The 12,436-nt window shown below is 48.4% G+C and overlaps 1 protein-coding gene across 1 annotated transcript; it reads left to right on the top strand.

The window, feature by feature from the left end:
* The first annotated feature begins 4,212 nt into the window (after positions 1-4,212).
* On the top strand, positions 4,213-9,402 carry CENPX (centromere protein X). The gene is made up of 5 exons (XM_078873016.1): positions 4,213-4,336; positions 7,134-7,185; positions 8,143-8,196; positions 8,631-8,719; positions 9,315-9,402. The coding sequence occupies exons 1-5, from the start codon at positions 4,304-4,306 to the stop codon at positions 9,327-9,329; spliced, it is 243 nt and encodes an 80-aa protein (XP_078729142.1). The 5' UTR covers positions 4,213-4,303; the 3' UTR covers positions 9,330-9,402.
* The last annotated feature ends 3,034 nt before the right edge of the window (positions 9,403-12,436 follow it).

The raw sequence follows: 12,436 nt of genomic DNA, 5'->3' as shown, positions 1-12,436 counted from the left end.
TGTGGAGCCTCGAGTGAGTGTGTGTGCGCACGTGCGTCCGGCTGCCCACGACGACCACGGCAACCACCATTCGGCTACGCTCCATTGAATCGGAAAGGGTTTTATTCGCCATGAAAGTTCGCACAGACAAGGAATTTACTTTGGCAGGAAGGTGCATACATTCAACATATAGGAATCTTAAATAAGTGGTGTACAAGTCTAACTATACTAAAGGTACAAAGTCTAACTAATGTAATAATTGAATTTTAAAAAATATATACAATATCTATAATATGCAATATAAAATTACAAAAATGCAAATAGGGTAACAAAGTGCAAATATGGCAGGGTGTCATTGTACAGATATATTGTTAAAGAACACGATGGCAGGGTGTCATTGTACAGATATATTAAAGAACACGATCCGACACCACCAGTTTACCCCCCCCCGCCCCCAATGTCTATCGATTGGTAATTTCCTCCGCATCCGCGACGCTGCTGCTGCTGCCCTCTCGACTGACTGCGATCTCTCCAATTCGTCCTACGCCACCCCCCCCCCCCCCCCACAATGCAACCTCTTGGCTAGAATCTTAAAATTCGGTATAAATTCTTCCCAGCGCACCACGCCCGCTCCTACGAGCCATCTGTCTGCATCTCGTCTGTCGCCGTCGGTCACCGCATCTCCAGTGAAGATGCGGTTGTATTTCGCTCAAAAATGTAATTGGAGCAAAATTATATTTCGAGGATTCTTGGCTCTTCTGATGGCCAATGACGAGTGCACGTTTTTAACTCTTGCCATAATCGGCCGAGAGAATTTGCCGGTCGATTGCAATCTTTTCTTCAAGCCGGATGGTATCTCAAGCTCTCCACGGGGACCTCAAAAATCTAATCGTCTGCCAACACGCCACTCTGCTGTGCACCCTAATTGGTTGCCTTCTAGAAAAAAAAGAAATACATAGACGTAATATTGATATAATGCACGTGTAATAAGCGGTCTGGCTGAGCAGTGATGTGGTCCAGAGGGCAGTGCGTTCACCGCTTGCTGTCGAGGTCCACTTACAATCTGGTCGGCTGTCCTGATTAATACCGTGGGTGTATTCGCTGTAAAACATGCGCCTCATGCTTCAGAGTGGATGTCAAGGATCCCCTCACGGCACTGAGAAGAATACGGCGTTGCTTGCTAGCATCATCCAAATTTGGCAAATTACAAAAATGACCTACAACGCACCGCAAACTGCTGTTAGGGCACCTCGCCCCGCTCCTTTGAAGCGGCCATCCTAAGGGAACAGGCGTCCTTCGGCTCAAAGCGCAGCACATTGAGGCGGGAGTCGAGAAGAAACAGAAAACAGGGGGCTGCATTTATTGACTTCTCGGCGGCATGTGGCACCGGTGTGGTGAGACGGCCTCATGCTGGCCAAGGTCGGCTCATGCTGCTCTCTCTCGCACCTGCTGGGAAACCATCGTGACAAATGTCTGGCACAAAAAAAGCCACATTTACCAAGCTGCAGCGTGTACAAAATGATTTGTCACGGGGACTGCAAGATCCGACCGTGTCCGCCCAGCGCTCGCTGAGCTGCATTGGATTCTGGTTGCCGAACGAATACATTTATAAATAAAGTCACGTAGGTATAAAATAAATTAAATCACGACGTTTCGGGCGCAACACAAGCGCCCGTCATCAGGTGGGACAACCACAGCCAGAGACAATTGCTTGTGTTACGCCCGAAACGTCGTGATTTTATTTATTTAATGTTATACCTACGTGACTTTACTGAAAGAACCAAAGAGTATGGATCCCTGCAGTCACGGAAACTTAAAATCTAGAATACATTTATAAGGTCGCACATTCGTGGCAAGAAGCACGATACATTGCTGATCTCGTTAAGTAGCATAAGCCATCACATAAACTTCGGTCATCCTCGTAGTGCCTTTTGGCTAACCATGGAACAAAGACGGTCACTGCATCGCACGCTTTCAGACACATCTGGAACATTCTGATAGGAGGAAGCCACTGGAGCAATGCACTTTTAAATGTAAACTGTAAACTAATTTCTTTAGAACTGCTTTGTGTTTAGTTGTCCTTCCCCCGTGCCTCCGATTAACACGGTTGGCTACGTACGGTATGAAAGAAGTTCAACGATACATACAACATAAGACACCGCATCCACATTGGTAATAAACGTCAGCTGCCCACCAGATTCTCGACAACGTCCTGCCCCAGGGTTCAGTGCTCGTGCCATCGCTCCTTAACGTCCACGCGGGCGACATGACAGACACAACATCACGGAAGTTTAGATACGCGGACAATCTGGCCACAGGACGGTCACATCGTCCGCATGAGATGCTGAAGCCATCCACAACCTCGCCGCCAGAGGCCTTGGATTGGCTACAGAACTTTGATATAAACATTTGAACAACTTGCTGCTCCCGTTCAATAGGTCTCTTATCCTGTAGCAAACCATAGGACAGAAGAACTGCAAAGTCTCGCAAATGTGTCACAAACGGTGCCCCCCCCCCTCCCGCCAGAGGAAACAAGAAGATGCTCGGTGTAGACGGCACTTTGCTTCGTTCATCATTTCGTTTTTTTGTTCAATGCTTTGCTTTATGTGCCCCCCCCCCCTTTTTTTAAATGAAAGATTTCACGAAAGATTATCTCTCTCTTCACCTGCGTGTTTTTATATTGGCAATCGGCCGCGTCGGTACCGTTTTAAATGCAGTAGATGGCGGGGCTGGCAGTGTTGTTTAAAAAAGTTCGCTTGCGTGACTGTAAATTTACGAATCGTTTAGGAATGAACGTGGAAGCAGCAGCAGCAGCAGCAGGGTTTTGCGTCCGTCTACGTCTGTTACTCATATTTATGGGCGCCACAGCGGGCGAGAATGTTAGTTATCTCGCCTGGTATACAAGGAGTTCGTGGCTTCGATCCCGACCCTGACCCCTGCTGCTGTATATTTATTTTAATTTATTATTTTAATTTCTTATTTTATCTTTAGACGTGACTTAACCGAAAGAACCAAAGAATAATTCCTGCAGTCATGAAAGCTCCAAAATTAAGATTGAACCACTTCTACGGGGAAGTTTTAAGCTTATCTTTTTTCTCTCTCTGGCTATTTGTTCTCTCTGCCTGTGTCCTCTCTTTGGAATTTTCACACTTAAATTCTAACTTAGCAATCTTTGAAATACGTAATCAACCAGGCTATGCGTTAATTGTGTGTTGACCGACTCTCTGTGTTGCATTACATCACATTTCGATATTTTGCGAGGTTATTTAATTTTAGTGTGCCTTTCTCCTAATTTTCAAGCTTGCGTGCCGTGCCACGTCGTCATCTTACTTGCGCAGCAGCAACACGTTGCCGTCCACTCATTGATATGCTAATTTTATCTGCCCCCTCCCTCTCTCCGTCCCCGCCCCCCCTCTCTATATTTAAGGGACCGTCACAGAAACGACCCCTCTCTCTGTGCCGATATGTGTCCTCTCTCTGTGTCCTTGTGATGTCTGTCTGCTTATGTCTGTCTATAGTTTTCTAGTTAGATTTTTGTTGCTATTTCTTTTATGCCTGATGATGATTGCTTGTGTTGCAATCGAAACGTCGCTATTATTTTAATTTATTATTTTATCTTTAGACGTGACTTAACCGAAAGAACCAAAGAATAATTCCTGCAGTCACGAAAGCTCCAAAATTAAGGTTATATATTTGGAGTTTGCGTGTCTCTCTCTCTCCCCGTGGTCACTATTATTTAATGAGCTAATTTAATTCTAGATGTGAAGCTTTCGTGACTACAAGGATTCATATTCTTAGGTTTTTTCGGTAAAGTCACGTAGGTAAAATTTTTTTTTAAATTAAATTACCTGAAGACGGAAGCTTGTGTTGCCTCCGAAACGTCGTGATTTTTATTTTACTTTTATTAATTTTAATTTTTTTACCTACGTGACTTTACCGAAAAAACCTAAGAATATAAAGCTAAATTTCGATTTAAAGCTTTCGTGACTGCAGGGATTCATCTTCTTGGTTCTTTCGGTAAAGTCACGTAAGAACCAAAGAACCAAGAAAATATAAAGCTAATTTAATGTATTTAAATCAGATTGAATGGACCTGAAATGGGCGTGGCTCCGGAACGACAACGCCCACAACAGGGCGGGTCCTCCGTCATGACCACGCCTACACGACGACGCCCATAAAAGGAGCGGGACACGTCGATGGCCACCACCTTCAAAGGAGGCGGGGTGTCGCTATGACAACGCCTACAAAAGGGGGAGGAGCCTCAACGACCACGCCCATCAAAGGGGCGTGGAAACCCGCCGTGGTTTTCCCGCCTCGCGTCGCCATGGATCAGCAATGGCGCGCCCACTTCAAGCGGGTGAGGAGCGAGCGGCCGCGTCCCTCACAACTCCTCATTAAGTTTCTTGTTGTTTTTAACGTCGTGTTTGCACCAACGTATTATCAACCGCAGTCGGGAGCCGGCCCAGTGAGAGAATAACCCGTCCTGCGTCAGATCTCGTCGGGTTGAGCCTGGTTAGGGCTTTGATGGGCGGCAACATCGTGCATAACAGGTGCTATAGACTTGCTGCGTTGCGGGCAGCAGAGGACAGCCCAGCAAACTCTGCTGCCCCCCACCGCCAAACCGCACTGACCGGCGTGGTGAAGTATGTTCAAAGGGCGCCGAGGTGGTTCTCATCCAGCAGTGGAAGAGTTGTCCTCTCATCCAGCAGTGGAAGAGTTGTCCTCTCATCCAGCAGTGGAGTGCAGGTGCATCCACAGCACGGAGCACGAGGGGCAGTGGATGTTGTTGCCCTAAGAGTCTCGGCCTCCAACAGTCCAAGCGAACTCCAACCCGCCCGTGTCCGCCTTGTTAGTGACGACCCCCCCCCGCCATCTCGTACGCACCGCACGCGCCTGATAGTGGCGAGGGGTTTGTGTGTTGACCGTCGACGCTGCTGGACACACCGCGCCGATTTAACGAATGTACACACACAATCATTGTTAGCCCTCGCCAGAACGGATTGTGTTGTGGGGCCGTTCATAAATGACGTCACGCACCTATGGGGGGGGGTGTCAGACATTTGTGACGATGGGGGGGGGGGTTTGAGAAATGTGACGTCACATCAAAATGCGCAACTTTAAATAAATACAGACAACACGTTCTACTTAATTAAACTTAAAAAAAAAATGTTTTCTCCTACAACATCACAGTGCAGCGCCACATTAAATACGCACTACAATGACAATAGTTTAAAGCGATTTGAAGCATTTTTATTTTTTTGGGGGGGGGGGGGCAGAGCTTTGTGACGTCATATTTGAGGGGGGGGGTCAAAATCGTCCAAAATCGCGTGACGTCATTTATGGACGGCCCCAATGCATTAAATTCCTTTGCGTGTGAATCGGTACCCATATCTAACAGAGATGGTGGTGGTGGTGCTCGCCTCTAAACCATCTGGACAGTTCACACCGGCAGCATTGGTTCGAACTTGGGAGTTTCTCTCGTGTTGGACCAATTCCGCCGAAAGTCTACGACTCACAGGAGGCCGTGTGACTGACGGGATGAGTACAAAACCCACGGCATTGCCTGTGGTTACTACTTGCCATGTGTCCCGGGCAGTGCCGCCGCTCGTGTGGGAGGGCAGGTTGGCTACGTGTCCGCCAGGGGTCGTGAATGCAACGTCGCGAACAAACCGGCATGCCGGTAGCGCTCGTGGCAACAGCAGCATGGGTGCATAAAACAAATACAGGTAGTCCTCTACTTACGATGGAGATGCGTTACGACGACCCCATCGTAAGTCGAAAATATCGTAAGTCGAAGATGGCCTAGCCTACCCAGGAGTCTTAAAGAATGGTGATAATTTAGCAAAACAGCAATTTACACAGTACCGTACTGTATAAAGTATATACTGTATGTATTTATTAATTACAATACTGTATTGCACAGTAAAATCTAAAATAAAAAAAACCAAGGTCAATTATTAGCCTACCTATATGAACTGCAATTTAATATAAAAAAAATTCAGGAAACAATCCTATCTGCTATAAAAACTTTTAACATGCATTGAACGTATCGTATCGTGGTAACCTTAAAATGAAATCGTTAAAGCTACGTATCATACATGCATTGAACGTATCGTAACGTATCATATTGTACTGTACTCACCAAGATTATGTCCGTCGTCTGCACACTTGAACGATGTTAGGTTGTTGATCGCAATTTTGTCGTATCGCTATCACCATCGTAAGATCGAAATATCGTAAGTCGGACCATCGTAACTCGGGGACTACCTGTACAACAACAAGGTCAATCTCCCAGAGGTTGGACAGACCCGGGAACTGGCAAGCTGTGTGGGCAGTGGATTATAGAAATTCGCTTTTGGGTTGGCTACGGGGTGTGCTATGGATGGAGTGATGGCAAAGTGGTTGATGCGCTGTGCTCTGAACTCTGCCACCTGAATTTGGTTCCTGGCTGCGGCCGACGTCAACTGCGATGTCGGCCATTGCTGGATGAGGGCCTTCCCATGCCAGACTTGACCTTCACCACGCCCGTGAGTAGGGGTTGTTGAAGGCAGGAAGCATAGACGTATGAGCCTGGGGTATAACAATGGATGACACTTTAACTTCTAGATTTGAAGCTTTCGTTACTGCAATGATTCGTACTCTTTGTTTTTTTCGGTAAAGTCACGTAGGTAAAAAATGTAACTAAATAAATGAAAACAACTAAATTAAATCACGACGTTTCGGGCGCAACACAAGCGTCCTTCAGGTAGGGATAACGTAGTGAAAGCACAACCGCTTAAGTGTGTTGTGCTTTCGCTACGTTGTCCCCACCTGAAGAAGGACGCTTGTGTTGCGCCCGAAACGTCGTGATAAAATTTAGTTGTTTTCATTTATTTAATTTTTTACCTACGTGACTTTACCGAAAAAAACAAAGAGTATTACTATAACTGTCCTCTGCTATATAACCACGAAGCTCCCCAAGTGCTATGACAACCAATTTGTGTATCATCGTCGTCACCGATCTGAGCACCATCCAAGCTCAGCCCATCTTAGCCTTAGAGGTCTGACGAGATTGGGCACCTTTTGGAATGCTTTAGTCGAAGGCCGAACTAATAAACTGCTATGTAAATTTAAATTGTTATGGTTATCTAAAGTCTGGTGTTCTATGATTGCAGGAAACGGTTGGGAAGCTGCTGGCGCTGTACTTCAAGGATGAAAAGACCAAAGGTGTGAACGTCTCAACAACTCCACCAGTGATGGCGTTTCTAACAACACTCGAATGCCAGGCAATGGCTGCCCATAATAATAAAAAATAAGTTGCAATTCCCTTCCGAGAGCGACAGGACAATGAGACAACTATACTAGCATCAACATTGGGAATTGTCAGCACAGTATAGGCATAACTTTTTACAATAAATATGTCCGCAATTTTCACTCTTCGCAGTCTAAAAACACATTCCTGCGGAGGGAGCTGGTAGGAACGTTGGGTTGCTCGGTCAATGGCCAGGGTCAACGTCGGCGTGGTGTATTCCGCAAATATGGCCGACTGAGGGCGGGCACAAGCCGGCGTGAGTAGTTAAACGTTGAGTTTTATAAGGGCACCATGGTTTGACCCTCCCCTCCCCACCCAGCCCCACCCTCCCCACTCAGCCCCTCCCCGCCCTCCCCGCCCTCCCCGCCCCGCCTTCCCCTCCCTCCCCACCTAGCCCTTCCCTGCACGACAGACATAATAATCCCCTGTGGGCTGGTGTAACCAGGAGGTTCCTACCACAGTACAAGGCTGTGCATTATACACACAACGTGATGTCACGTGACGTGCGAGGCATGATGGGAGGACCGATCCAATGGTCAAAATCTCAGTGTCATTCCTCTTGCTTGTTTACAGCCTGTACACTATCCTGTCACATGAATACAACTCCGTATGAAAGTCGACAGTGGTTTCCCTATGGATGGACCCGCTCCCGCCATAGGATTGTGAAAGTTCCACCATTGCCTCAGGGCTGTGAAGGAGAGAGATGAGCAGCAATGCCTCGGCACCCGTTTGAGCTGGCATTGAGACGTTTCTCTCCGATGAGTTTCTCATCGTTTACAGTAAAGCCTTATAAAACCGGTTCAAGGTAAGAGCTGCTGCTGTTGTTGCTGTCATCCTCGAAGCCGCTTTGCTCACGGCCGTCTCCCTTGCAGTGAACGCGGACGCCCTGAAGCTCATGACCAGCCTCATCCGCCTGTTTGTCACCGGTGAGGCCGGGAGCTGGGTTACCCATCCACACCTTGGAATTCCCTCCCTTAGTCTCTTCCCAAGCTAGTATATAAAACAGATTTGTAGAGGTGCGACCCTGCTGGCAGAAGGGCCTCCTCGAGAGAGTGAACTCTTGAGGGCATTTGGTCTACTCTTCCACGTTCACCGGGCGTGTTGGGAGAGAGATGGGTGTACTCGCACTTTACCCCACCGCATGCGACTTGTTGATCGACAGATTGTGGTGTATGCATTGATACTGCTTGCTGGACACATGCCAAGCGACTGACAACAAAAAAATTGGGACTTTTAAAGTTCCGGGAAGACTTAACACATTTCCCAAACTAACAGCTTCCTCAAAAAGATGATCCTGCGAAAATCAGGACAAAGTAATCGTAACCAATGTGGCCCCCACTGCCCTGTCAACCCCGGACAGAGGCGGCCATGCGAGCGGGCAGGCAGGCAGAGAGCGAGGCGGTGGACGTGGTGGACGTGGCACACCTGGAGAAGGTGCTGCCTCAGTTGGTGCGTGACTCCAGCAATCCCATCACCATCACCCATACAAATACCAACACATGCGCCACCACCACAATCTCCATCGCCACTACGACTCCGACCACCACATGCAACGTCGCTTTAACCACAACCATCAGCACCACCACTATCATCATCACCACCTACACTATCACAACCACCCCACCTGCACTACCACTATCAGAGGGGCCCATGCCCAACAACGCTGCACCACTGGTGACCTGTTTATTTGCACGTGGGTTTTCGCGGTTGTGCTGTACAGCTTTCTAATGTATGTTGGACTTCTTTCGCACTGTACGTAGCCAACCATGTTAATCGGAGGTACGGAGGAAGGACAACAAACTATACACAAAAAAGCAGTTCTAAAGAAATTACTTTTCAATCTAGATTTTAAAGTACATTGCTCCAATGGGTTCCTAATATTGGAAGGAAAAGCGTTTCAGATAGCTGCCGATGTGATCTCGGGGTGTACCACCAGTAATTTTGTGTGATATCTGCCGTTTCAATCTTTTCCTTGATGAACCGATTGAGGGAGAGAGCTGTGTCTCGTTAGCTGTCATTCGCTTAACCTGTTTGCGCTCCACAGCTCCTGGACTTTTGACCGTGGTGGACCGAGCCGTCGGACCCAAGTGGAACATTATTGTTGTTACGAATAAACTTGAGCTGTGAAGCGATATCTTCACTCCTGTGTTTTCTCCGGCACGCTGAGTCTGGGAAGAGCAGCTGCTTGATATGCACCGGAGTGCTGTTGACACTTTCTGTCGACGCCGCTTCCCTCCACCCCTACCGACCTATGGCGCGTTTTCTTCAGGTATTGTTAGATCCCATCATTCCGTGTCTCTGCTGTGCCGTCCAATCTGGTCCTTTGACTTCTCATCTGCAACCGTCTTCTCTGCGGTGGTTATTGTTAGTTCAAATTATGCCGATTCCATCTGCCGTGTATTTTCATCTAATCCAGGACTTCCTTGTTGACCTATTCCATTTGTTTCTTTTTATTGTATCAGGAAACCTGTTTGTCGTATCCATCGTGAGCAGATATCTAAATGATTGTGTCGATAATCACTCCCCCTATCTCTCGTTCTCGCTCACCAACTTCTTGTCCACTTTCATTTGCTAGTTCGCTCCCAGGAATTCACTGGCAAGGATCTTATGCAGGCAACGCCGTCCAAACATGTCTGATAATTACAGCCTCTTCGTCAACCCACTACTAAATGAACCCCCCCCTCCATCGTGTCAACTTTGAGGGGGGGTGGGGTGAGGTTGTTTGATCATACTTCACCACATTGGTTAGTAGGGGTTGGTGTGTGCTGTGGGGATTGCGGGTGTGGTGTGCTAAGGGCGGTTTCAGATGTTACTCGCCATCAGGGCCTCACCGCCCTCACTTCAGCATTGAGAGACTCCCCATGGATATCGAGGTGCAATACCGTGGCTTGCCAGCAGAACGCACGGGAGCAAATTGCCACCCTCTCACATGCTTGGGTTTTACTGGTAGGAACCTAGTTACACCAGCCCACAGGGGATTCTTGTGTCCGTCCGTCCGTCGTGAATCCAAAAATGGGAGGGGTGGGGAGAGGATGGCCACCCCGTGGTGCCCTTATAAAACTCAATGTTTAACCTACTCACGCCGGCTTGTGCCCGCCCTCACAGTCGGGCATATTTGCGGAATACACCACGCCGCCGTTGACCCTGGCCATTGACCGAGCAACCCAACGTTCCTACCAGCAGCTCCCTCCGCAGGAATGTGTTCTCTGCATGCTCCGGTTTCCTCGCACGTGTATAAACGCGTATTGATTGACTGAAAACATCATAGTAAATATAGAACTATTGTTGATAGCGCCGGATCGCCTCCTGGCAGCCTTATGTACCTCGTCATGGCTGCGGCTACCACTGTTCACGTTGCTACTCCAGTCTCCCAGTGCACCGTAACATGTTCTGCGTGAAGTGAAGTCCTCATCACTGATGTTAGCAGTGACGAAGAATCACACTTGGCATTCCAGGTTTAGCACAACTTGCATATATACACACGCGTGTGTATGTGGATAAGATGGTGCTGTTCCGGCCTTAATCGGTGCTCCAACAGCACTGAATCCGTTAGAGGCTACACGGGGGATCTTCGTGTAAGACGCCTGCTGCGTCAACGGTGTGTGAGCTGAGCGTGTGGTGGGTTTGTGGTCGCGCTATAAATAATCTTATTTATAATTTTTATTTTTACGGAAAAAACCGCAGCGGCTTTGAGGTTAAAAACTTTCAGACGCCGAGGAGGCGCCGGGGTAGTGGGGGGGACGGGAGCCAAGGGAGGGCGGGGCAAGGGGACCCGGATACCCACTCCCCCCACTAACCCCTCCGGTCAATGGAGCCAATCTATAGTAGCTAAGGGGGTGTCACGTGGAGTAGCTCAGGGGACCCTCGTGGAGTGGCTGAAGGGACCCAAGCGGAGTAGTAAAGATATCCACGTGAAGTGGCCAAGGCGATCCACGTGGAGTGGTTAGGGGAACCCACGTGGACTGACCAGGGGGAGCCACCCAGGGGGCCTGTAATTAATTCGTATTTGTGGTGCAATGATTCCTTCCCTTCGAGATTCAATTAGTTGTTAAAATTCAGTTAAAAACTAAATTGTTCGACGTGGTGAATATAGCGGCATCTAGTGCCGAGAGGGACCACGATTCAATTGACGTCCGGCGATCTTAATCATCGATATCAATCTGTAGAGCAATGTACATCCTTCATATGCATAATCAATTATGCATTATTGTGAATATACCAGCTTTGTGTTGCGTGTTAAATCTGGTGGTGCAAAGTTAATTAACATTTTTATAAAAAATACAATGAACATTTACTAGTTGAAAATACGGTATTTGGGCGAGTCCGTGGGTGGATGGGTGAGTGTGGTTGCGTGGGTGAATCCGTGTGTGGTTGCGTGGGTGAGAGCGATTCGATGCATCTAACGCGAGCTACGTTTATTTCGGTCGATCAAACGATGGAGCCGTATTTCGTAGGGTGTGTGGGTGGGTATGGGGTGGACTTGCGTGCATGGGGGCGTGTGTGTGTGTGGGAAAGTTGGAGGGTGTGCGCGGGAGGGCGCGTGCGTGAGTAGACTCGTGCGTGAGTAGACTCGTGCACGCATGGGTACGTGATTATGTAAGTTTATGGGTGAGTGGTCGGTTAGATATGTGTGTAAGGAGTGGAGTTGTATTAGTAGGTGGGTGAGTGGTCGGTGAATGTGTGGTGTTGTTGAATAGGGAAGTGCTGTGTGGCTGGGCGGTATATGAGACCGTGAATATCCAATATACATACACGGGCAAGTGTGCGTCCGTGCTAAGTGGGTAGATGGTTGGGTGAGTGCGCAGACGGGTGGAAGCTATTCATGGGCGTATCCGTGGGTATCTACGTGATTGGGTGGACGTGTGAACGTGTTAGTGGTTGGGTCAGTAACTGCTTGGTTCGAAGCATGGTTGGGTGTATGGGTGCGTGTGTGTGGTTGTTTGGGTGGGTGGGTGCATCTGGTTGGGTGTGCGCGGATGTGGGGGGGTTAGGTTGGGTGGGTGTGTGTGGGTGAGTACCAGAGGCAGCTGTACCCACACGCGCGCGTGATGGATTCGCAGTGCAAATGAAGCAGAGTTCGTCTCATTACGCACGACAAACAGCGTGGCCGGCGAGGATGGGGGAGCGAAACCATCAACACCACCATTAGCGGTTAGATGAAAAAGA

Source organism: Lampetra fluviatilis, chromosome 35, assembly GCF_964198595.1.
Source record: "Lampetra fluviatilis chromosome 35, kcLamFluv1.1, whole genome shotgun sequence".
In the NCBI taxonomy this organism is placed as follows: Eukaryota; Metazoa; Chordata; class Hyperoartia; order Petromyzontiformes; family Petromyzontidae; genus Lampetra; species Lampetra fluviatilis.
This window is presented reverse-complemented; position numbering and strand designations above follow the sequence as displayed.